At 41.3% G+C, this 27,211-nt stretch overlaps 1 protein-coding gene across 8 annotated transcripts; it reads right to left on the reverse strand.

The window, feature by feature from the left end:
- Positions 1–174: 174 nt before the first annotated feature.
- On the reverse strand, positions 175–27,163 carry LOC140254393 (protein FAM13A-like). Of its 8 annotated transcripts, none has more exons than XM_072340852.1 (9): positions 27,084–27,163; positions 17,506–17,680; positions 17,094–17,303; positions 15,427–15,610; positions 9,954–10,089; positions 8,544–9,135; positions 4,660–4,828; positions 2,551–3,177; positions 175–1,756 (listed from the first exon to the last, which is right to left on the reverse strand). In XM_072340852.1, exons 1-6 carry the CDS (start codon positions 27,120–27,122, stop codon positions 9,100–9,102), a joined length of 780 nt encoding a protein of 259 aa, XP_072196953.1. In that variant the 5' UTR covers positions 27,123–27,163; the 3' UTR covers positions 175–1,756; positions 2,551–3,177; positions 4,660–4,828; positions 8,544–9,099. The 8 variants fall into 8 exon arrangements, with proteins under 8 accessions (XP_072196953.1, XP_072196954.1, XP_072196952.1 ...); XM_072340853.1 differs by having other exon boundaries at positions 2,533–3,177; XM_072340851.1 differs by adding an exon at positions 5,474–5,617 and having other exon boundaries at positions 175–3,177.
- Positions 27,164–27,211: the final 48 nt, after the last annotated feature.

Below are 27,211 nucleotides of genomic sequence, written 5' to 3' on the forward strand. Positions count from 1 at the left end.
AAAAGTTTTTGCTGAATTATCTTACTGTAGCAGGTAGGAAAAAAGAAAGAAAGAAAAAGTAAAGAACAAACCAAGCCTATTAGCTTTGAACACTGTATCTGCAACAGAAATATATCCACTATCTCAACCTTAACTTTAAATTACAGTACTTTCAAGCTCATAATTTGCTTTAGGATCAGCATTGTCACAACAGAACACATTGAATTAGATAACAGAGTAAATCAGAAGCACAGCGTCAGAAACAATGATTGACCTGCGTCTCTGGGGTTTGGGTTCATTAAACCTGGGCAAACTCAATCTGCTATCCCACGTGCAAGAGTTCCTGTGCAGAAGATCAGGAGCAGGGAAATTATTTCCTCAGGTTTTGAGAACATGAACCTGTGAAAACATGCCTTGAAGTTCCTTTTAACTGTATCTGCTAGTAAAGTTTAATAGGTTATCAAAACCAAACTAATTGAAGGTGTAATACAAAACTACTATGTGTGTAAGTAGCAAAGCAATTGCTTTCTCTGCTGTGATTATGAAAAGTGGAAAAGCATCCAGCCTGATCCTGCTCAGCAGGATGCAGACATTATTTGCTGTCTCAAAATTCCTATACTTCTGCTACCTTTATGCTGTGCTTAGATTACCACAGCCATCAGCATTCTTGCCAATATTTAAGTGACTGAGTTATTGTCACAGATCAGTGCTGCATGCTAGTATGCCGCAAGCAGCAATCCTACCTTCAGCTCCTCAGTATTCCTAGGGGCAGTTTCCTTCCCTATGATTACAAAATGCTCTCCTTGGACTCTTTTAACTCCATCACACGTATTATATAGCCCATTTCTTAGACATTAGCAGCTGCCAGCAGTTTTCCCCACATGGTTTTCCAATAGGTCTCCCATGACAATGACTTTCAGAAGCTGGCCTACTCATTCAGAACCTTCAGACTGCTTAACATGTCCCAATAGTTCTGAACTATGTGATTTCACTGGCCTTAGGGGAACTATACTGTAAAAGAAATAGCATAATTAGCATATAATGAAATCATAGTATACATTGTGTATAACAACAGCATTATAGCATGTAGCATTTTCATTGGTACTTTGTTCTCCAGAACTATTCAAGGAATAGCGTTCTCAAGCAATACGTTATTAATACAAACATAAAACACAAACCTTCTATGCTACCAAGGGAATTAAAACAGAATGAAACTAAACACAGCACTTACAGCTTCTAAGAACAAACAAAAAAACCTCAATGCAAATAGTTTGGCAATTCCCAGAAATATAATCCACCAAAAACTAGAAACCAGGAAACAGATTTGTGGTCTTGTGATTTCAAAGAAACAGAAATGTTACAGTACAAGAGGCTTTGAAAAGATTCTAGGGAGCATCACTTATGTCCAGCTCCTTTTCAAGCTTGCAGTCGGTACTCGATGTTTTCAGAACTGAAGCAAGATAGGCCTGTAGTAAAGAAGGAGCTTAAGTATTAGTGTTTTTCAGCAACAGCATTTCTGAAGACCAAGCAGTGGATGTGAGCACAGAGAGGCTGTGGGTGCTGCATTTCAGCAGTGGTGACAGCGGGTCACATCTACTGGTGCAGATTTGTAGGCGTATGGCATGCAGGCTCTTGTTCGTAGCTGGTGAAAATTCATAGCTTCTGGTGGTGATTGCGCTGAAAAAGAGTGCTTTGCAGCTGACAATTTTCTGTTTCAAACAATGTTATTGTGTTCTTTGTATCCGTTGTAATTTCCACTGAGATAAATGGGAGTGACCTGTGTATATATAAGGATCATGTAGCAGTGTCTAGAACTATTATTTTGCTATGAATGGAAAAGCTGCAGAAGGGTGAGCTGAGGACACAACTCCCAACTTCAATTAAATTATTAATGAGTTGATACCAAAGAAGGAAGTAATTCTTCTCTTTTCCACTACAGCTTTTTTTTCTTCCTCTCAGTTAATATGAGAACCATACTGAGGAGCACACAGGGACAGCAGCAGCCCTTCAACTGCAAATTACCATATCCTATTTTGAAGAGTTTCTTTCCTTTTCCAGAGTGCCTGCAGAAATGCCAAGCTTCCCAAAAGAGACAGCTTTGTAACAATACCAAAAAAAAAACCTGCTGTGCTCTTCTGCACGTAAAGATTTGATATTTTTTTCTTTTATCTTAACTTCATAAAGAGGGACAATTTCATAGGCCTGGTTTTGCTACATATATTAGAAGCAAATTTTTACAAGACTGACACTGACATGGATCTAGACTTAGATTTCATCTGCCTGTGCTCTCTCTGGTTAGAAGCCACAGCAACATTGCTACCAAATCCGTATAAGGAATAAGCAACAAGGGAAAAAAGAAGTCAGCAGTGCTGCTGCCTGTTACTCACTGCACACATATCCAGACAGAAATTTTCTTTTAGCCTACAAACCCTCCTGCAACTGCAAATTTGCTAGAGGTATTTTTATTCTACAGCTTACAAGAATAGAAGAATGTTTTCTCTATAACACACAAATGACTCAGGGCAGACAAAAAGAAAGGAACACAGAGCTCACTGATTATCTAGAACATACCAGCTTGCTGTTCCGTCAGCAGCAGCTTTCATGAGTTGCTCAACTTCTTACACGGTCTGTGACTATTGATTGCAAAAGATAATGATGCACATACAGCTTGTGTGCATTGTTCTATAGTCCATTTAATATTAATCTCAAACACAGTTTTATCTTTCTCTTCCCCCTACAACCCAGCCACCATTCTGTTTAAGCATAGAAAGAGTTATGGAATATAATTACAAAATATAATTACAAAATTGCAAAACCATGACATATGATTAGCAAAATAGCTAAGAATTTGCTTAGATGAAACTTCAAAGACATGAAAGGAAGAGCTGAAAGAAAAGTAAAGCAGCCAAGGAAATACTTTGTTCATCTATCCATAATTCCTTGCAATTAAGTGGCAGTTTGCTTGCTATACTTTCCTCGTGAAAATATGCAAAAGGCAAACATTTTTAGAAGCATTCTATAGCTTTGAGTTACAGTGTGCTGCATATAACCAAACTCAGCTGACTGTTTAGTATTGCGGCATAGCCCTCTTGTATAGAATGGTCAAAAAGATCAGGTAGCTCCTAGCATCACGAGTTGGATTTGATCTCCTTCCAACTTAGGATATTCTGCGACTCTGTGAAAGCCATCCGCATAATCCTGTGATTTGAAAAAATAAACATAAAAAAGCATTTAAAAGCTAACAACTTAAATCATATAAAAGAAAGTTCTAAAATCATAGTTTCTTCCCTTGTTCCTCTGATCTTTGGCACAACTTTTTGAAGATCCTAAAACTATCACTGCGGGTTCCTTTTTCTTTTATTCCCCATTTTTATTTTAGTTATCTGTTTATTTTCGTAATAGTACTAGATCTCTTAATTCCAGCGTATAACGATGGGAAAAAAATAATACACAAAAATCCTAAAGAATCTAGGATATCATTCGTTCTCCTCTACTTGTACCCCCAATACTTAACTTCCGTAGCTCAGCTCTGTCACAGTTCATCCTGGCTTGGCCTGGTTCCATGACGAAGAGGCAAATCCATGAGCTCCCAAAACAAGGATGCTGGCAGAGGGCTCTCCGAAAGCAATTGAAACCTGAGCTCCTAACTCTGCTTTTGTGTGCAGCCAGCCACACCAACAACTCCCAGACGAAGCTCCAGTCACGTACTGGAAGCAATGCTGCCTCGTGCTGCAGCAGCCTCTCATCAAGTATTTCCCTGGTCTCCTACAGTTTACAAAAAACATGCATTACTGAGCAGCACCCTTTAACACAGTCATCCCACAGCACAGTCTTGCCACTTGTGAGAACAGTGTAAGGCATACAGTATTAAGGACTCTATCCAGTAAGGAAAGGTATGCTCATCTGAGGCCCCATGGGAACAGAGCTACACCAAATTTAAGGGGCTGGAAGGTGAAAATTCAAAGGTCAGAAAAAAGGTTGTTGACAGAACCTTGGCTTCAAGTGTCTAAATTGTCATAGCCGTGCAAGTCAACTCACACGGGCAAAGCCAAACTGCAGTAATGTTTGTTTAAATTAAAAGAAGGCCTCAGAAATGACTAGAAATGCATCTAGCAAAAAAGCACATAAGGAGATGATGTGTTTGTTCTTACCATAACTTTCTGAAACGTCCAGTTTTCTCTAACATTCCTACAGCTAGTCACTACTTTTTTCCTTTTTCTCTCACCTTTTTCCATACATCTTTTCCATTTTTTTCTCCAAGAAAATGAAGATCTATCAGTGAATCCGGTCAACTCAAACTGAATTTTTCTAGCCTTGACCCCTGGGAAACGGGAGCAGCACGTATCTGAGCCAAACACTTCATCTGTTTTTTTTTTTATATTTTAAGCTCAGCTGCATTTGTGTCTGTCATGGTTTTGTGATCATCAGTATTCCACATCATCACATCCTTGTAAGCACATTTCACCCCTTTTCTTTTTCATAGCAAAATAAAAAGGTCCCCAGTATTTAGTTTGATAGCTCTGGAAACTATTTAACAGCAATGCTGACTCATGAATACACATTCCTATTTTCACTTGATGCAAAGAAATTAAATACCACAGAGACTGCTCTACAACAAAAATCCAAATAAGCTGGGAGAGAGTGAAACTGCACTAGGCCATAACACACTGATACACTTACAAGATTCAGCCAAGCTTTTCTTCTTTCAACCGTGATAAGTGCTGGCATATTCTTCTGGCAAACTGATGTTAAGTACTTCAGCATGTCTGCATACTTGCTAGGGTAGACGAAAAACTCATTACAGAAGAAAACAGAGGTCTAAGAATTCAGGGCGGATGGGAGGGAGCCACTGCAATCAGAAAACAGTTATTAAATTGAATGCTGCATAGCAGAAAGCCCAACTTCCCTATGAAAACTACAGAAAAATGAGAAACAGGACCTTTTTTCTTCTTTCCTAACAGCAGATATTTTAATGTTTTTATTTTACATTTCTTGCCTGCTTCTCTGAAAACATCTCCCTTTCCCAACCCTAACATAATATAAACTGAAAAGCCACAAAGAGTTTTAAAGAAATGTCAGTGGCTATAATAATAGCATATAATAATAGCAAGACAAGTAAAAGAGCGAAATGTTTTGATGCTTGCATATCACAAGTCTTTCAATAGGAATACTTCTAATGTCCCAAGGCAGGAGTTTCCTATCAAAGACTTCACTCCGGATGTTTTCTCAGAGCATCCCGATCATCAGCCTATATGGAACAAATCAAGTTGCTCATGTTCACCAAAGAAAATGATCACAAAAGCAATAACAGACTTTATCAATGGTCTTGCTGAGTTTAAGAAGGCTTCGTGAACATAAAATCAAAAAGGGTTGCGTTTCACAGCGGTTTGGAGGTGAGTTCGTACCCTTCCTTCATGCTTCTCTGACATTGGTAATTATCTGAGGAAGGAACAGGATGGTCTGCTGACATGTTATAAAAATAGAAATTTAATACTTTTAAGATAGATGCTCAGGACACGTTAGAGGGTCATGTTCAAATCAAATACAGCTCAGGAGCCAAGGGAGAACAATGCTGACACCAAGTGGAAGAGAACGTTGCTGCAAACTTGAGATGGATCTCAGAGCCACAAGTCTTCCACTGAGGTGTAAAAAACGTCAGATGAAGGCCACATAGATCCTCTGAAGGTAGAACTTAGTGTTATCCTAACATGTACACTAGATTAATTATGACTCTCTCCCCTCTGTTGTAGCTGGCCTTAATAAGCAACACAACCACCTGCCACTCTAAACACATCAGACACTTCTCCCCTTTGTGAACTGCAAATAACACTCCTCAATCTGTAATCAACATACGACCTGCGAGTCTGGCTGTGGTAGGAGCTTTCAAGCTGCTCTGCTCACAGCAAAACTGAAAACAGGCATTCACAGACTGAGAAGTAACAAAAGTGAGTCTCCACTACTGCTTAGTTTGTTTCTGTACAGCGTATCGCCTCACAGTGTTTTTCCAATCTGGTAAAGGCATCTGTCATCAATCAATTTTAGAAAGATCTTTCCCACTCACATTTTTTATGCCATCACTGAATGGCTGATGGTGATCAGCGTCATCAGCTTGTGCAATCACTTGAGCACTATTTCTGAATTACTCATTTCATTAAAGAATCGTAGGACATCAATTTAACCAGGTTCCCTCTTCATGTTCAAGTCACTTCGTGAAGTAAAACACAGCTGAGAGTGTGCTTCAAAGCTTACAGAGCACGCCTCCTGCCTCCCCTATTCTTTCCAAGCACAACTTTCATCAGCCAAAGGAAAATACAAGTAACATTGTCTAGATGTCACAGGGAGCAGGGAGGTAGTGGCAAAATCCACAGATTCATAGGAAGGATTTAAGTGTGACAGCATTCATACAGTAAGGCAGGAGAAAGTCCCAACAATGCTGGAGCAAACATTAAATGTGTCACATTGACTGGATCAGTGGATCTCATCATTTGCTAAAAACAGATCAGGCATATTTGTCATTTCAGAGTTACAGACCTCCAGCATAAAGGCAGGCCTGCTGAAGACCTCAGACACAGCTCAGAAATAACATCACACATCACCAGACCACATCCCTTGTGCTCTTCACCCATCAATGGAAAGGCTTTGCTGTTGAAAACCTAGAATGAGTAATGAATATTCCAGCCACCTCCAGTTTGTTAGGCTTTTAAAGTCACAACTGCCTAATATGGTGCTCTTTATCAAATCCTTATGTCTGCAGTCAGTAAATTATTCTTCTCTGTTTATCCAGAAGAAGAAGAAAAAAATACATTTTCACAATATATTACCCATAATCTTTGTGGAGATCCAAGTCCAGCTCTGATTCTCAATGTGCGGCATTTTTAATCCAGTCTTCTGGTTTGGATGGCTCCCAAACACAAACTTAAAACTTAATGTTTAACGAGCCCATGCTTTTAAAGAATTTACAAAGGTCAGGAAAAATACTTTTTTGTGTGTGTGTGGAATGGGAAGTAATACAAAGAAACCTTTCCATAACATAACAGCAAAGCCTACAGAAGCACTGACAAATCTCTTGGCAGTTCAAGTGCTACACGCAGGACTCGTTATGCTCATGTCTAAACTCAACTAAAAGTTATCTTTGCAAAGCAAAGATATGTGAAAGAAAACAATCCGGATCTGTACCAGTTTAAAGTTAGGAAATAATGCTAAACCCACAAATATGAATCAGGACTATGAGAGTCTACCCATGAAAAATTACACTGACTGGACCCTTTAGTCTAACCTGGAAGCCTGAGTTTCATATATCATAAGATCACATTTGCTTCATTTTTGAAAGGTTTCAACTAATTTCAAAAGCATTATCATGAGATTAGCAAAGGAAAACATCATTTAAATTGCTGCTTAAATTGAGGACAGTCCATTCATCAGACTGCAAATCCTTTTTTACGGCAACTTCAAATGAAAGTGAAGCACCAATTTTTTCTTTCTTTCTTTTTTAAACAAATCGGTTGATGTGGAAACACTCCCCTCTTTGAAGAATGCTGAAAACCTGACACTAACAAAACTCCCTAAGCCACAAAGAGCCATCTCAATAAAACCATAATTCAAATAGATGAAGTCTCCATAAAATATTTAGGTGCAGTAGGCCGACCAACTCAAACCACACTGTACAGTTTCAGAAATCCATTCTGAGGTGTCTGCGGTCTTTCTGAAGGGATGCAATAGTGTTTAGCTCCCCTCTCCCAGCCACTGGCTCTGCAATCCCTTTTCAGTAGGGCTCCACTATTGCAGAGAATAACTACAGAGTCTCTGCAGCCTTGCTGATAAAAAGAGAAGCATACATAAAGGACATGGGAAGAAGAGAAAACAAGAAATGACAGTTATTTCCTCAGGGCGTTAGCTTTTCTTCTGACTGAAGGACGGGATGCAGTGGTATGCACACACCCCAAAAGTTGTGCTTCTGTTTGCTTAATTCAGGAAGGATTTATCTATCATGCTTCAGTACAGAGATAGGAAAAAGCACTCTAGAACTTGATAAAAAATAAAATAAAAGTCCAGTCATTTCTTAATACAGAACATAAGATTTGAAAACGATGATGACAAAGAGCATGACAAATCACTACTGGAAAAGTTTGATTTATAATTCAATTAGCTTCTATGGTGTAATCTTCTACAAAAAGCACATCCCAACAACAATAAAAAGATCCCTCATATTAAATAGCTGAAAATGCAAACACCAGTGTAATTGCTTCAAGTTGCTTCAAGAGAAACAGCCAATAAAAGCAAGTTTCATTTCCAGGAAGCAACAAGGGATCTGAGCCACATTTGCCATTTCACTTTTTGCTTGCTTTGCTGGAACTGGTTCATGCACATTGAATATGTTTACTTTGTAAACCTAACTTTGATGTTTCTCGTTTAGTGGACTTTCAGCAATTCAGCAATATATTATGAAAGATGGAGGGTACCTATCCAATATGCTGGATTTCCTGCCAGAAATTACAAAAAGAAGATCAACCACAGAATTCTGAATTCCCTCCTCACCACAGATGGGATTTCTTTCATAAGCTTACCTCAGAGCAGGAGTGTGCCTCACGGCTATGCTTCGTCTGGGCTTTTATTAAGGAACTTGAAAGGATTTTTCCAGAAAAATTCTTTCCCACATCACCACAAGCCCAGACAGACTGTGACATTTTGCAGAAATACAGGGAGTGAAGCTCCTTCTAAAACAAAGTCATTGAAATAGAATGCCAAGTCTCTTGGCTTTTCCAATACCTTTCCAATTTCCTCTTGCTACTGTAAGAACACATAGTTACTGTGAGCAGAAGCAGATACAGTTGGATGATCTTGCACACTCATTTGAGTACGTGTTCCAGGGATTCTCAAAGGAGAGTTGACATAGGAGAGTATAGTGGAAGGTAGAAGTGTGTGCTTCGATGCTGTCTGCATGAATTGACTAGGGTTTTAGATCTGGAATCATTTCATAAACATCCTTGCACTTGTGTCTTCTGTTCTCTGTACTTACGATTATACAGAATTTTTCAGGATTTTTTTGTTTTTAAATATGGAGAGGTTTTCCAAGAACGACAGTCTCAGTATTCTCCTTGCAGAACATGCTCTGCATATGAATCATGACTTAGCATTATAGAAGTCTGCCGATTTTTCCTTAACACAGACAATTAAGAAAGAAGCCAGAAAGAAAGGAGTCAAAAACATGAGAGTCACGAGCTTCAATTACATACAAGTTAAATCTATTCAATAATACTCTACATGATCTGTTACCCTTCCAATCATCTAGGAGTGACCTGCAAGGATGCGTGGTAACTTCAGGATGTAGTCTGAGACCGCGGGCCTTACTACTACATGCCCCTCAAGTCATTTCCTAATAAAAACCAATTTCTAATTAAGCGGTAATGACACATAACATCACAAACTGAAAACAAAACTTACATTGACCCTCTCCCTAGAGCAACATTAGTCTATCAAGGTTCTTCCACCAGGAGATTTTTGATCAATGAGGCTAACAAGAAATTCAAGCGCTAGCATTCTTTCAAAGAAGAACATGTCACCCAAAGAGAATCTGAGACAAATTCAGCAACATATGGAAAGATGAAATGGCTTTCACCCTTCCGTATTTGCTCCCCTGAATCACCAACATACAGCAACACAATATAAAGAGTTTCAGTAGAGAAAAAAATCAGTGGCTTTAATCTAATGAAGTTCTGCATTGAGATATTTAACATGGAAGAAGTTGGAACTCTATTCTTGTCTCTGTTCTTATACAATTACATCAGTATTTTTTTTCAAAAATCAGAATTTTAACTTCTGGTTCCCCTCTAGCTTATGCTGAATACTTATAGTACCGGCAAGTAGCTGTGGTCAGTACTTAAACTACATATAAAGTAATTTCTTTCCACTCGTAGCTTACAACTCAGTGAAGCACTTCTGATTCCTTGCTGAATCAGTTCATGTAACTTTCTTACCTGGAGGCCGTCTGCTTGTCTTGCTGAGAAACAAGGGTTCACATCGACAAAAAGCATCTCATAGTGCTGAAGCAAATACAGCAGGAGGCCATTGTAAAGTCTTTGTTCTTCACAAGCCAATGGACTGACAGGAATCCTAAGGGCAGAACAGATAGATAAAGTTTCAGAGCTCTGAGATCAGGGTCTAATGATAAGTCATGAACGGAGCACCCCTAATGCCCCGAACAATTCAGAGTGCAGCCTGTTAGACAGTTGGATAAAACAAGTGTTCCAGCCCCCTTCCTAATACATGATTGCTGGGACAGGAGTCATCTTCATCTGGTGGGGGTCACGATACCGCAAAGCTCACAGTGACGGAGTCTCAGTGTGCTACAACTACTCACATCACATCAAATCTTTGACGCAGCAGAACAAGATAGCTAGAGCCTGACAGTTTCTCAGCTGTGAAGTTCATAATATCAAGGATGAAGAGGACAAAAAAAGAAGCCACAAAAATCTGCCACTACTCAAAGGTACAAGGGCTGAAAGAGCTGTTTTGCTGTTTCAGCTTCTGAAGGTGAATTTTGATGACTTAAATATTAAAAGAACAGCCTGTGTGTGTGTGTGTGGGGGGGGGGGGGGGGGGGAAATAATAATTCTAATATAGTGTTTCAATAGAATAATAGAATAATTTGTGATTTCATAGACTTTGGTCACATGAAGCAGAATTTCCAGGTGCTCCCAATAACAGATTGTCCATAATGGATTTTTTTGTTATTATTAAACAAGCAGTAGTTAAACTTGTTCTATCCATGCAAGTAAACTAAATTGGAATCATTTAATTTAAATCTGGGGATTCATTATGTGACATTGTAATCTCATTCCCTTAAGGGACTGCGTATTCCCATAGTGAGCTATCTGGAGGCTTGGGGAACATTACATATAAATTTGTTGCCCGATCCAACTTCCCTGTTTATGCTGCAACAACTCAATTCTACACAGCATGATATTAATATTTAAACAAGAAATTCATAAACTAAGGAGACTAAGGAAGAGAAATACACACACCAGTCTTCCGCTTGCCAAATTAGTACCTTTGCTATTCATTTGCAATTTTGAAGTACAAATATATGCACAGGGTCCAGTTCAAGCAGTTTCATTCACATATAATTTTTGTAAATCTACAGTTGTTTCTGTAAGAGTTTGGGCTCCTTTTAAAGGAGAATGTATTAAGCAGAGTTATAGGCAGATATAACTTAGATGTACTGGACAAACCACCTCGATCATCACTTCTTCCTTCAGGACTGGCTAACAATTCTCCCTCTTGGATTCCTCTTTTTCTCAAAACTTGTCCATTTCTCACATGACAAAGCAAAGCAAAAAGAAAAATCTTTTTAAGGCTGGTTAGCAGAGCACACAGGAACCCCAACCAAACTCTTTTCTCCATTAGCATGGAATACTCCACAAGCCGTCCAAAGACAAACAGCTCTCTCCATATTTAGTGGGGCTCACGTTCACATAGTACTTCTGAGTGCTCCATTCTCAAGTCAGCATCAGACAAACCAAAGCTATACTCAGAATGTGATGCTACAGCTGACTCCAAATATCAGACATCTGCAGATATTCACAGGTGGCAACACATGAGGATTCCAAATATAGAAAGAACATTTTTAGCTTTCTCTGCAGCCACATTCCACATTCAGTTTCAATTAGTTCTGCAAAACAAGCACTTCCTGCCACTTCAGACACTTCTGCTTCTAGCAGAAACCAATCATCAGGCTGACAATAGAGAAGCTGCGTTCACACCACACTGGCCAGGAATACGTTCTTAGGAAGGGCATAGCTACTGAAGTACATTCTGCACTTCACCTCAAAAACTCTTTTGTAGTACAAATCCAACAACAAAAAAACCCAAAACACTAAAAATAAGAAATAGAACTTGATCATCAGGAATCAACTAGTGTTTTCCTTGAGAAAACCTAAGCCTTTTAAAGTTGCTTTGCCACAAAGCACAAGCTAGAAAATTCATACACGCTTTGCCTTGGTTTTGTTCAGGAGACCTGCCAAGGTTCCTTGCTGGCAGAAGCTTATTTGTAAGACTTGCTGTAAATTTACAGAAAGAATGAGTCAAAGTGAGTAGATGCAAACAGATAGTTGGCTAGCACCCTTATGCACGCATCCAAGAACTGCTAACTGCAGTTAGCAGAAATCTCTTTACCAAGACAAGGCATAGCAAAGTGCACACAAAAAATCTATGTAACATAGGTCAAATCTCTGATAAAAGAAAAGGAGTATTCTCTCAGCACTTGTGCAGGCAAACAGGGCGTGAAGCAGCTCACAAGAAGCATGAATAGCAATAGAAGTGAATAGTTCAGAGGATGAGCAATAAGAATTCTCCAGTGGGTCCCAGCAAAGAAAATCTAGGGAGTAACCAGCATAACTCTTGACCTATGAGCTATGTTTTTGGCTCCCTCACCTACAAGGAGGTGAGGACATGACAGCAGCATCATGCAGATGTTAACACTGAAATTTCAAAAAGCAAGAAACACGTGCCAGGGTAAAAATCTAAGAGAACAGTGCCACAGGAAAAGGAGATCAAAGCTGGTTTATGAAGACTAAAGTAAAATTAGAGCATTTTACTCCGTTATAGTTTTTTTCTGATATATACCTACTTTTTTATTGACACTTTTGGTCCTATCACACAGAACAGGCACAAGAAGTGTATGTGCCACTAATATAGTAGCAGAACAATTCCAGTATGAAGATATTTTCAGTCAAATATTCAAAATATGCAGGGTTAAGGTAAAGGGTTGCAACAGATTAAAAACAGAGAAGTGACATTTAATACCCAGTTTTCATATGGTGACTTTTTTTAGCCTTTAAAATTAAAGGTAATAAGTTCTCTGTGATCCTGTAACTAGACTTCCAAAGTAACACTTGTGCTAAAGCATATAATTTCTATGTCGAGATTAACGTACTTAATAACTGTTCAGTATACGCAGTTTAGTTTAGTAAGGAATAATTAGCAACAAGTTTTATGTTCCAATTTTGTGTCCCAACGTCCACAGCTACTCCACGGTCCAACTGTGGAAATACCAAACTCTGACACCTTAGCAAAGCATATGGGATCTGCTGAGTCCTGACCTGAAACACTGATTGAGTACTTGGGCAAAGGACTCAGGCCACCCTGAGAGCACAGGTGAAAATAATTCAGCTGTATGGCTGGAATGGGTGGATCCTGACTGCACCTCTCTTAGACTTCATATAAGGTCTGACTGCCAGTGGGAAAGGGTTTGTTCCTGGAGATCCCTCCTTGGTGGAGCTTTCCCCCTGCAGATCTGGAATCTTCTGATATGGGTAAGCAATTGTTTTCCCCTGCCTTATAGCACTTTTCTATCTTATCCGTCCCCCCATCATACCGATCTGCCCAATTGCTACAGTGATCTATGAATGTGAGAGGTCTCAACAATAAAATTGTCAATATATTGAGACAGATAATAATCAGAGATTGAATTTATGCTTGAACATCAACAGAATAAAAATTAAAGCAGAATGGTTTAATAAACAACCCAAAGTAAAAGCAGGAAGACATAACTGTACCAGAAATGCAGAGTACCAGTATGCGTGAAGAACAGTGAACACATGAAATGAATTAACGTTACAACTGTAGTTAGCGTTACATGCAGAAAGTTATTTCCAACAATAGCATGGGGTATACGTTTCTGTAGATTAGATTTAAAATCATATTTTCTACTACTATCTGAAGCAGAACTCTACTCAAACTATGGCAAGGAGTACTCAATGTGTCTTACTTTCCTGTTAATCTTGGGTGCCAAATGTTTAACAATGTTGCAGCTAATTGTGTAAAGTCTTGCTCTGAGAGACATAATGGAAATGCATGGCTTTATTCCCCGTACCATGCTTGACTACCTAGAAATTCATCTTGTACAGGGAAACGCAGCAGTTTATTCTGAATCTTGGAGGCCTCGGGCCACTCAGTGGGAAGCAGTCCAGCAATCTTACTGAAAGAAAACTCCAGCTGCAAGGCTCTACTCCCCACCCAATTACCAGAAAGGTGATTTTTTCATAATTCTAGAAGGTTGTTCTCAAGGACAGCAGCAGTTACACACTTCACAAAAAAGAAAATGACCTACTGGTTTCCCTCTCCCAGAGCTGGCGAGATCAGAATGACTATAAAAACATTCACATTCACATTCATTGGGCAGATATACTTCTATTTACGGTAGCTGTGCTGTCTTGACAAATCACTCTGGCAGGGAAGCTCGAAGCTGATCATTTCTAAGGCTTCTCACACAGATCACTGCCACAAACATTTAGTTTAGCACTAAGTGAACTCTAAAAAAAACCAAAAACCCAAACAAATGGGCATGCTTGGAACTGGCTTGAGAAACTCCCAGAATAGACTAGGATGCTTAAAAACTGGAGGGGCTCATCACTTAAAAAGGGAACCTGCTTAGTTCTTCTGCAGAGATACAGAAATCAGTGGGCATACATTCAAAGAATTTGGGAAGAGAGTAATAAGGCATTATTACATGTACGTGCACATAAGCTCAGTGGGATGGTAAAGGTGCCTTAAGACACAAGTGTGACAGTCAGTGCAATCCTTGTTGAGTTAGCGTGGGGGTGAGGTCTGGATTTTTGATGAAGGTTTTTTAGCATCAACCTTTTTTTACCTACTGTAAGTATCGTGCAACTAACCCAGACACTGGGAGCAAAACTCATTTGCCTACACTTATTAACTACTTTCAGTACACAGGTCTTAAGGGGTTTTGCTGTACAACTGCTTTGTTCCACAGTTGAATATCCTCCATGGTGAAGCCTGCTTTCATAAGAGTGAATGCTATAAGCCTTGTCACAGTACACTCTCCTAGATAAGTCTATCCAGCTGTTTTTTTAAAGTTCCTTTTATTAACGTCACCTGCAAGGGCTATGAACTGTTACACAGTTTATAAACTCACAGAGCAGAGAAACAGACATTGACCCACTGAAACAAAGGTGTACAAACTTTGAGACAAGTATAAACACTTCATCACTTTCCTGCATCAATGTGAAGGATAGGATGATGTGCTGATATTTCTGTTTCTCTGGAAAACCCAGTACTGTCAGACCATTCCAGGCCGCTGCTTCTCACCACCTTGACTGGCCTGACATATGCTCTCCTACCTTTCTTTTTTAGCATCCAGTTAAGTGTCTGGCCTCTACTATTCCAAATGCAGCTTCAGCACCTACTGCTTGCATTTTAGTGGCACCGATATATCCAAAACTCTCTCTGCAAAGGATACAATGAATTACTTTTGCATCTTGGAGAGGCTCCCTTTGCTGATGTTACACTAGCCCATAATATTCTGCATAGACATTTAACTTTCAAAATGCTGCACTTCCTATTGGAGATACTGTTACTACAAAAAGCTTCATTTTCTAGTGTGATCACGTAGCACTGTTTAAAATGGGTGAATAGACACAGAGTACTTACTTGAAAAGAGCAGGTCCAAACACAATGGCCAAATTTTCCAGAGTCATGCAATTCACTGCACTGTATGTTGCTACCTTTAACAGGAAGGCAGACAGGAACTGGAGAAGGTTTTGATGTGCTTTGGGAAGGCAGCTAATTAACTGTCTCAGATTCTTTATGCATTCTGTTGTGTCAATTCTGTGCTCTGTATTTAAAAATAAAGAGGTTATTACACAGATATTCCTGGTAACAAACAATCTCACCAGAGACACTGAAATATATTCTTTACTCTTAGTATGTATTCCAAATGACACATTTCTACACTAAGTTTTGATAACTATTTTCATAGATTTTCCAGATTACAAGTTTTATAAGCGCTCTTCATGCTATTTTTCCTGCTAGGGCAGAAGAAGCCAGTACTTGCTGCTTTTTTTTGGTAGAGCTGGTAACAGGCAGTAATAATGTATATGAACACTTAAGGCTACCTTTAAGGACATTATAAGATTATTGGCCTTGATTTTCCCCAGAGATCTTGCACATTTGCCTCTCATTAAGAGGTGTAAGAAACTGTACCCCTTCAGCCCCAAATCACCTCAGTTTCCTGACTAATTCATAGCTCTCCATCTCAAAATATTTTTGCTCTATAAAAACACAACTGCAGTTACACAAGAGACGCTCAGAAAAACTAAGTTGTGGATGCTTAGCGTTTCATTGATTCTCATTCTTCAAAGGAGTGTTACAAGGCAAAAATCATCTCTGTTTGATCAGCAATTCAGAATTAGTGTGATAAAGTCTCCTGGTATTAGAACTGAAATGGCGATGCTGCTCAGCAACTGGCAGCTGATGCTCAAATTTGCCACAGATCTCCAGGATGCATCTGTGTAGCTTCAATATTGTGAACAGCAAATCACATCCTTTAGGGCAATTCTAACCCTAGAAAATACATTCCATAAAGATTAAGACCAATGTTGCTCAACACATTAATGAAAAGGGGTTGGAATGGAGGAGGAGAAAAGAAAGAACAGCAAGATTATTCAGGCTAGTCAAAGCAAGGTGACTGCAAGAATCTGCAGAAACCAAAAGGTCTTTCAGCACAGTCTTTTGGAGTTGATGAAAGTGATTTTGTGTACTTCTTTTTGTCATCATTTTTAGTTGGATTCTTGTTTGTTTTCTTTTTTATAAGCATTTACATAACTTGGAATTCAGCAGATGAAGTTTGAACAAGAGCAACGTGCAGTAAAACACACTTATTTGTACAGAAATGCTTGAATTAGTTATCACTGGGAAGCACTTGTTGTAATTGCCTGAAAGCATTTGCTATCATCCATGGTAGAGTTGTATTTGATTGTACACTATTAAGAACTATCAATGTGAAAAGGGAACTAGACAGCACTGCTGTAAGCAACTCCTTCTGGCTTTGCAATTGAAATACTTCACACCATTCCATGCCACTTGGTGCTGCTAGACAGTAAGAAAACTGGTAAAAAGTACTAAATCAGAACATGGAATAAAACGGCTGCTGCGCGAGGAAACGTGAAATAAAGAAGATTTAGCTTTGGAAAGAGAGATGCGAGGCAGTAGAAATATAAATGTAATACTATGGTGATTAGATTCAAAAATGGCATCTCAGCAAGTAGTAATGCACTGAGCATTTCAGAGAAGGAAGTTTAGAAGTGACCACTCTGTACCTTGGAAAGTTTTTAGCATGCCAGTACAGATGTTGTCTGGAAGAACAGCCACTGGCAGCTCATTTAGAAACAGTTTCAGAAGGCTGGCCACAGAATCAACGTCTCCATGATTAATGAGGTCTACATTTTCTCCCTGATTGTACTTCTGCTTCAGCTCCTTGATTTTATTCACTGAGCCACTGATTCGAAATATACCAACACGCTGCAGACCTGCTCAAGAAGAAATATGAAGCAGTATACAATAGTTGTATATCATACCTGTGTGGTGTGAACTGCACCTTAAAAAGTTCTTCTAAAAAACAGAATAATAAAAATAGATGACAAAAGCGCTGAGTATTTACAGCTTAAATGTACAGTTTACAGAAAAAAATAGCAGTTTTCAGAGAGCAGAGAAAGCAAAATGTGGACTTACCAAATACTTCTAGATACTCCACCATCTGTGTGACAAGAAAGGGGACTCCACACTGTGTTGCATTCTTTGTGAGAACTTCTAGAGGAACACCGAATGTTCTACTTTCCCTGCTGAACTGTGGATCTGGTGAGACTTTACTTGTCATGTGCCTGACTTGAATAGAAGATAATGATCTCTGGGGAATAAAAACAGGCAAGATAGAAGGAGTAGTTAATTTTCACCAATTTAAGGTTGAAGAGTCTAACATTTTAGTTACAATTATTGTGCTCATTAGAATGAGAATAGAATATACAGAGCTGGAAGGGACCCACAAAAGACCATCTGAAATCATGCTCCATTTCTGAGGGTGTCATCCAAAAGCCCCTTGATCTCTGATGATCACTGGCAGCCTGGGGCCCTGATCATGTCTGGAATCCTTTTCCATGCTCATCAGCCTCTTGTGTAAAACTTCTCCCTGATATTCAACCTTTTTCTCTTCTGTCACAGCTTCATGCCATTCCCTCACCTCAGGTCCTGTTTCTGTCACAAGGGAGCAGCACTACCCCTCTGCTCCCTTTGAGGAACAGCAGCTGTCATGATTTCTTCCCTCAGCTCTTATACCCTGGGCTGAGCAAACAGACAGACTCAGTCGCTCTTCATGCATCTTGCCTTACAGATCCTTAATCTTCACAGCCCTCCTTTGGAAGCTTTCTAATAGTCTCATATCCCTCTGACACTGCAGCACATAGTGCTCAAGATGAAACTGCACCAACTCGCACTAGAGGCTCTTTGCACAAGTTTTACCTCCACTGCACCTTCCTAACATTCTAGATTGTTAATATCTTCCTTCTTTAGAGCTGAGATGGGTCCTGTCCAGATCATGACCAAAAGTCAGACATTAACAGCCTCCCAAACCTTCAGAACACAAGGTGTGTGATCACGGAGCCTGGCCTTTCACTTGGCACAGTCTCAGCCTGTCACCTTGAACTTGTTTTTTTTTTCCCCTTTCTCTCTATCTAGGACAGGGAGGTGCTGCTGAACCAGTTCCTTGCAGCAAGGAAGAAGGCTGACTGGTGCAGGGCACAGCTTTATCAGTTCACCCAGACTGTTCACCAAGATGGAGGTGGGGAGGGAATAAAAAAATAAATCATGGGAATTAAAGCAGCAGCCACAGCACCACCCAGGCAAAGGGTTCCCACTGCTGCTTGCCAGTTTGTTCACTTTTCTTTTTGCACACTGCTAGCTGCAATATAAAAAACCTTTGGGAGGTTCCAGTGGCCCTGCCCACAGGGCACAGCTGAGCCACTCAGCAGCACTGTTGGAACCACAGGGTAACAGACCCCAGGTGTTTGAAAACAGTTTTATCTACCAAAAGGCCTATTTTATAATGCACAAAAGTCATGAAAGTAGCCTGCTCTGACAGCAGCTCACAGCTTAAAGACTTTTTGTTAATTTGATGGGGGTTTTTTACTAGCTCTCATGTTTTCAAATGCAGGTAACAGATCTACTGTTTCCAAAACTGGACCATCTGACCTCGGACAGAGATTCCCGTAAACACATTAACCATAAAAATCCAGATACAGGTGGTGTTTGAGGAGCCCTAGAGAGCAGCAGCATGGAGCTGCTCAGCCCCATGGAGCCAGATACTCAGCTAATGCTTGCTGTGGTTTTCACACCAAGACATGCCTATAACTGCACATAGACACAAACTAATGCTACAGCCCAGCAAGAGGTCCAGCCAAGGAGGCTTAAAACCCAGAGGGCTATGAGCAGTGGCTGTAGGTCTCCTGGAGGTCCTAGCAGCAGGGCCTTCACCACAACCGGCTGATGAGAAGCACAGCATGGCACAACAGCAGCCATTCTGAGCTCCATGAGCCTCCCATTGCTTCTGTATTCAAATCCAGGTGGCCACAAGTCACAAGCTTAACCTGAAGCCCTGAAAGCGACACATGTTGTTTATGTCAGAACACTCCTGAGCATTGCCATGACCACACCAGCTTCCCTGACAATCAAACCTTCTGCTTTGGAAACTGGGTTTCTGTGTAATGCAGACGCAGCATTACCTCAGCTACCAAAACACACAAAGCCAGGAGCCTCCAGCACCAGCTGTTCCACTCCCTCCTGTTCTCTTGCTCCTAAGCAATGCAAACTTAACCCCTACATTCAGTATATCAAATCCAAACATGCAACTTTGAAGAAACTCTAGCTAATGGAAACCCATATTCTCAGAACACACACTGACACTCTCTCAGCCACACACACCTGAGGAGAAAGCACATGGTGTTTGTCGCAGTACCCAACCAAACCCACAGTTCACCACAGACACCTGCTGTCAGCACACTTCTCTGTCTGCAGACTGATCTCTGAATTTCACAGAAAAAATACAAGCAGGAATCAACCAGTATCAGCCCTAGCAAAGAGGAAAATTCCCCCACTCCCTTACTCTCCTTCCCTCCTCATTTCCATCCCCCTGAGTTTTGCCTTATGAAGTCCACAGAGGTGTTCAAGGCCAGGTTGTATGGGGATCTGGGCAGCCTGGTCTAGAATTAAATGTGGAGGTCAGTGGTCCTGTCTGTGACGGAGGGGTTGGAACTTGATGATCCTTGTCAGGATGTGACATTATCCACTAAGCTGCATCTTGTTCTCATTTTTCTGTCATGCAGGCTATGCTTAATCACACAGGAAAGGACTCATTTATTAAATGTTTTACATAGCACAGCGAAAGCAGAATTCTAAACCCAGAACATCCAGACTTACATGCTGGTATCAGTTCTGCATCAGGAAGATTCAAACAAGCACCCACATTTCATTTTAAAGGGGGAGTCTACTTATTTTTAATGGTGCCATCGCAACACCTTCTTAAATGTTGTTATTACTGTGTTGACAGAAGGAAAAAGGAAAGACTTTCATGCAGATTTGTGGCTGAACTGCTACAGAAAAAGCAGCTTATAAAATGCACACCTTCAAGTTCTGGCTTGTGGCACTGTTGACTTGGCTCTGTTCAGCTCTGTTGCCATGGCAAATGCACACAAACGCTGAAAAAACTAAACCTTATTCTGCTCTTTCAGTACATAATAAGCAAGGTTAGAACATGATGTTAATGCTAAAGAGTTAATGATCACTGCAGAAATAATGAGATGAAAAAGCATAGAAAAATTAACATACTGTACACTTTTTTTCTGCATAAGGTGTGAGGTGTTAAAGTCTCTATTTTAAAAATATCAATGATATTTTACTCCAAATGCCTCCCTCTTCAGATACAACAGCTGGGTTGAGAAAAGAAGAGAATCATTTTCAGGGAACAAGAGAAGACATGAGAGAGACTCACAAAACCAGACGTAAGTCCACTTACACAAACTGAAAGGGAGGCACTTGCTCCCATATTAGCCTGCAGGAGAATAGCAGTATTTCAGCTGTGCTGCTCAGAAGATACCATCACCTTTCTTCCCATTATAAATCTGTGCAGTGCAGCCAAGACAAGCTGCATCCATCGGGCTGTTCCTCTGTAATCAACTTATCACAGCATAATTGCTAAGTATCATCTTCATCAGCAGTTTCGCCCCGAGCGTGTCCCAGGTAGAAGTTAACTCCTAGCAGAGGAGAATTCTTTGTGGCCAACGCTTCCCTCCAGGGTCATATTGCAAAAGTTCACGGATGTATTACCATCAAGAGATGTCTCCATGGCACCTAACACACAACGGCACAGCTTCCTGAAAGCCCATAAGCCATGTGTTTGATATTTAGTTTTGAGCAGCTTTTCCAAAGCAAATTTGCAAATATTCCTATTTCCTGCTGTCCTCTCTGTCTGCCAGCAGCAGTAAAATATTCTGAGGTGGCCCACAGCATATGCATATTATAGATATACATTTATACAACACCTGCACAAACATTTTGGTAAGCATATGAGCAAGGATCCATCCAATCTTTGAAATAAAGACTAAACAGATGCTGTTAAGACCAACATACTCTATTGTAACTCCTTCAGATATAAATTCAATCTTATGAAATAAGCTGAAAGAAAGCAGGTGATGTTGCAATTAAAAGTAACTGGGATAGATTCTTAACAGAAATTCCATCAATTTGGTTATCAGGTACGCAGAAAACAAACAACAGAACACACAAAACGATAGATAAAGGAACTTCCTTTGTAGGGTGCTACAGAAAGGAATTACTCCATCAGAACACAAGATTAGTGGTTTAGCACAGAAGGAATGTCCCTCTTCCTTAGTAGAGGGAATATCACTTTAAAATCATACAGATTTTTAGCTCACTTACACAAAATCCAGTGTTGCTCTCTGGAAATGCTTCATTTAAGGCTTTCTTGCCCTATGATCAGAGGTTTTCCAGCCCAGCTGGAGTGAAACAACAGGACACACAGGTGAGGACCCAGCTTTCACATTAGGGCATATCCACTACCACCATTACACCCAGGTGTGGCAAGGACAAGGCCAAATCTGTGGTAAGCAGGGTTCAATATTCTCATTGCTGTCTCGGCATGCTCCAAATCTGGGTTTTTCAGCATTTGGAGAATCACACATTTACCTTGCTTTGCAACAGGAGAGGCTAGCAGATTTAGTCACCCCAATGGGCATTTAATCTCTTTGCTCCACAGTGCACATGCTATTCCACAGCTCCCCCAAAGTCCATTTGGTGTCAGTGTCCCAGTGCAGGGTGTGAGGGCACAGCCGGTTCTGCATACAGCAGCTGTGACAAGGTGGCTGCTTGGAACAAGGTGTGTCACATTTCCTTTTGTTCAAAGTCCCTCCTGTTATTTTCTGTCAGGACACTGGGATGGAAGAGAGGAGTATGCAAGCACAGTGCTGCTATTGCCTTCTCCTCCTGCCAGGCAGATGTTGTATAGGAGCTAGCAGGCAGTAACAGCTAGGCTTTGCTCCAGCACTAGAAAAGCAGGCCTTGAACATGCTTTGGGACAGTGAAGGACATGGGCCCTTTCTCCATGTCTTTGTGAAGGGAAAAACTCAGAAGACATCTGCAGGGGAAACAGTTGAGTAGATTACAGCCCCACACCATTTCAGCTCCCTCTTGCCCTTTGTGCCATCCTGGACTGCTCACAAAGCCATCGCCCCAGAGACCCCTCTCATGCTCTGTACATGGGCTGAACAAGGGGCTGATGTCATTTTTCCAGCAGTGCAGCCTTCCCCAGAACAGTGAGAGAGGGAACCCCACCATTGCCACCTCCTGGTGTCCAGCCAGCTGAGCAGCATCTCATCACCACTGACAAACTCCACCTGGGCCCATCACCACAGCTGTCTGAGAGGCCCTAAACCTGCCTGCACACCTCCAGCACTGCTGCTCTATGAAATGACCAACTTCACAGCTAAGCTTCTTCAAAGCTTTTGCTCCTTCAGGCAGTAGGCAGGTTGGTAGTGTCATAGCCTTGGCTGGTAGTGCCAAGCAGCACATGTCCTGCCTGCAGCTGACAGTCATTCTGTGCCTCACTTTCAAGCACAAATGTGAAAGGGCAACTGAGATGGGTGAGACTGCAGCTCTGCAACCAGAAGTAGCAGTGAGAGGGTTCACTCCCATCCTCACAGACTGCATCGGATGAACTGCAGAGACACAGTACTGGCTGCAAGAACAGATGGCCCTGGAGCAGGGCAAACAAATACAGCTCTTGGATGTTTACCTCCAAGAAAAGGAATCACACAAAAAGACTGATTAAAAAAAGACAACAAAATGCACTGGTCCTGTAATACCCCATGGTGTGACTAGTCATATCTGTCACAGCAGTGTGGCTATCCAGTGCTTATATCTGAGAGATTACAGTGGTATTTTGGTGCCCTGCATCTCCATTGGGACAGACAAAAGCACAAAGCAGTCAGAGCCAGCAGCTCCCCAGCTAACAGTGCCTGCAGGCTGGTAGCTGTTTGCTGTCCACACAGAAACAAAAACCCTGAGTCCAAAACCCCTAATCCATTGCTCCCTGCCACACAGAGCATTTCTAACCCCTCATATCTCTATATTTCATATGATGTGTCACAGCTGACGTATTGCTTCCCCCTGCTTCAGCTGAACACATAAACTCTAAGCACATACCTTTTAAAGCAACAAATTCCCTTCCTAAGCAGCAAGCACAAGTTTTTTGTATTGGATCATCACAGCAGTAGCAGTGAAGACAAGGCAGCAGTGACTGCAATCAGCCACTTGCCCTCTACTGCACCATTAACTGCAATTGTCCAAGAATTTGTTTTCAAAACCTGCCTGCCGGCTCCAAAACCAAAATGCAGTAAGCGAGGTTTACCTAAAACTGAGATATTTCAGCTCACCAGACAGGCTGCAGCAGCTAGAGGGCACACGAGGCATGCTGCAGAGGTGGTCCCACAACCCTCACTGCAGACACAGTAAGGAAACCTGAGGCCTGGTCAGAATTTTCCTTTCATACAAAGTAACACAGTTCAAAGGGATGATTTCTTGCTCCGCTGTTGTTGTATGAAGAGCAGAAGGGCCACAGACACGGCAAAAGAAACTTATTTCAGTCCGGACCCTTGTTCTGATCAAAGTGAATTCCTGTAAGGCTTCTGCTGTCTGAGTGCAATGCACTCTGAGCAGCCACCCTGACTTCAAGGGCTGCATGTCAATTAAAACCAAAAGTCTTAGTTTCCTAACACCCCGCTGACCCTGGGAAGGCTTGTGAGAAAAGACAGTGCCTTGGCCTGGGTGGTGCAAGGAGGCTGGGGGAGCACTAGGGGTTGGTTTTGTACTCTTTTCACTGCAGTGTGACCTCCAGCTCCAGAAGGGCTGCTTCTGAGGTCTGCTGATGTCTTGAAAAGAGAGGAAAAGTGTACAACAAGAAACATGAAAGGGAAGTTATAAAAACTTCCTCTTCTTCCTTAGAAAACTTATTATTATTATTTTAAATAGAAGCATTGGAAACAAGTTTCCCTGTGGGAGAGGGCAGAGGTAGCTGTGGTAAGCACACTGTCAGCAGCAGTGGAAAAACAAAACACAAACAATAGCAGCAAGAAAAAATGATTAACTGAGGCTTCATGGTTCAGTTAGAGTTTTGCTGCAAAACTACAAGCAGCCTGTTCTGCTGATCCTGAAAGCTCAGTTTCACGAGTCTCATAGCATGCAGTCAGATAGGAAAGAAAGCCTTTCTTGGTGGGAAAGAGCCGTCACAGCCATAGCACACACCCCACAGAGAGGCCGTGGTGGGGATGCAGTGTGGGCAGCCCTGCCATGCTGCCTGCCCTGGGTCTGGTCCAGCTGGAGAGGCTGCAGTGGCTCTGGGTTAGAAACAAACTCTGGGGAAGGCAGCTTTGCTGATGCCAGCTGAAGAGTTGCTTGCAAACCACAGATCCTTGATGCTCGAGATCAGAGGAGAACTGTAGGGTTCAAAAATAAACATAAAGTTTGATCTAAAGCAAAGAAATTCAATGCAACTGCAACTGTTAGCCAGCTCTTCTATGACACAATCCTCATGAGCTACTGAAAACTTCACAGCAGCTTTATCTAAGGACACATGGAAATACAATGCCAATGAAAAACCAGCACTCATTTAAAGCACCGTTTCACACCAAAATGCTGAGTTTTGGTCATACTGCTTGTCTTCTGGTATCTAGCTCATGTCATCTTAAAACAGAATTTGCTGTCTCTTGCTTTTATTTGTGTTGCTGCCTTGTCATATGTAGTGTTTAGGTCTTTTACACTGTTTTTCACAAGGAAAACTGCAGTAAAGAAGAACCATTTCAGTGTGTGAGAAGGTCAGAGAACAGCCTAAATGCAAATTAAGCAGCTCTTGAAAACAGCACAAAATTTATTCCACCTGTACTAAACACTCCAGACCCTCCGTGACTGCTCTGCTGGAGACACAATATTATGCTGTTGCTACAGGAAGATTATGAACTGTGTGGTAACCAGAACAGTGGACATTTACAATTTCACATAATCGACCTCTAAGTCATTTCAGCTGCTTTAACAATCTTTTCATTTCCATATCTCAAAACAAATGCCAGTTGGAAAAGCCCACTGGGCAGCATCTCAGAGGATCTCACAGTGAAAGATGCTGCTTTTTGCAGTTGCCAGCAGGCCAGTCAGCACATACACCCGAGCAGTACCCTGCAGCTGTGAGACCCACGGTAACACTGCCTCTTGCCCATCCCACTGCTGGGTCCTTGGGGCAGTGCAGCATAAAAAGGGCTGGGCAGATCGCTTGGGAGCTGAGGGTGGCAGAGAAGGCACGGTGAGATGAGACAGCAGAAGAAGCTGATGGTGTAAACAGGACATACAGGACTCCAACACACTGTTCTGCTGTAGTCAGAACCATTTTGAAAGGCACAGTTTGTTTTGGGTGGGGAGCTTAGGGAAAAGTCACTTGCATAAGCAGGGATGCAGTTGCACCGACTTTGTAATTCATATAGCTTTCTAAAGATAGGATAAAACACCATGACAGGCACACAAACCCATGCCAGCACCCATCAGAGCATGCTGACCTCTTACAGCTGACAGCTTCAGAAAGTAAAACTGGAAACACTGATAGACCCCCTGATTTGTCTGAACAGAAGGAAAACACAGACAGAATTCTGTTATCCATTCCCTGGCTCAAAATCTTCAAAACTGTCCAGTTCAGGAATGTTATTTTTTTCCCCCTCTCTACGGAATCTTTCAGGAACAGCGTGAACCCTTGCTAAATGCACTATGATGCAACAGTTGCACCATCTGGGGCTTGACAGTTCTTGTGTGCTTACCCCATATAAAATTATCCTTGAATTATCACAGAAAACATTCAGGGCCAGATACGCACAGAGAAGTTTCCAGCAGATGAACCCATCTTACTGGCTCCCACAGCAGGTTTCATTGACACCACAGACACACAGCAGTCGTCTATTTTATTCCAATTAATTATAAACCACTTGAAGCCGAAAAATGAGTAAGTTATAAAACACATCTTGCATTTTAAAGGCAAGTAGACGGAGCTGATGGTGAAACTCTACCAGATCTTTCAAATAGGAATTGGAGTGACAATCAGTACTGATGGGCAGAAGGAGAAAAATGCATGCATTTGGTAATGACTGGCTGGAAATGAGGCATGAAAAACAAAATGGTATTTCCATTTTAATCACTACCGTATAAAGGTACGATACTTTTCTCCATAATTTAGCTGCCAAAAGTCATAGTGCAGACTTAAAAGGATGGTTGCCACACATCCCCCATCACAACATTTTGACTACCAGGCATGTCTACTCACCAAACCCAATGATCAGAAAGGAGTTGTTGCTGTCCTGACAAGAAAGAAGCTCTCCCCTCTTGCACTGCTTTTCATTTATTTGTGGAGAGAGTATACAGGCCACAATCCCTCTTACCAGGCAACTTCAACAGCTGCCAGCAATGTTCCCCTCCTCCCCCCCCCCCCAATTTTATTTCTGCTCACAGTTGACCAGGTGGTCTCCTTGGGAGGTGGATGCCCGGGGGACAAAGGCAAGTACATTTTCATGGCCAGGCTAGACGTGTGCAAGGAAACTGCCTCTTTCTCCATCAGCCAGACACGTACCAGTCCAGTGCTGTGCCTGAGCAAATATCTCCTGAGTCACAGCAAGGCTATTATTTATTACTATAGACGCAGCACTACATTAACCCACCTGGCAAGTTTGCAGTTGCTTTCCTCTATCTGCACCCATCTCTGGCAGAGAATATGTCGGTGCCCTGCAGTGGCTCAGCAGAGACTGTTTCCAGGCAGCTGAATTACAGGCATGTGGAGAACTGTCCA

The sequence above is a fragment of the Excalfactoria chinensis genome, chromosome 6, assembly GCF_039878825.1.
Source record: "Excalfactoria chinensis isolate bCotChi1 chromosome 6, bCotChi1.hap2, whole genome shotgun sequence".
Taxonomy (NCBI): Eukaryota; Metazoa; Chordata; class Aves; order Galliformes; family Phasianidae; genus Excalfactoria; species Excalfactoria chinensis.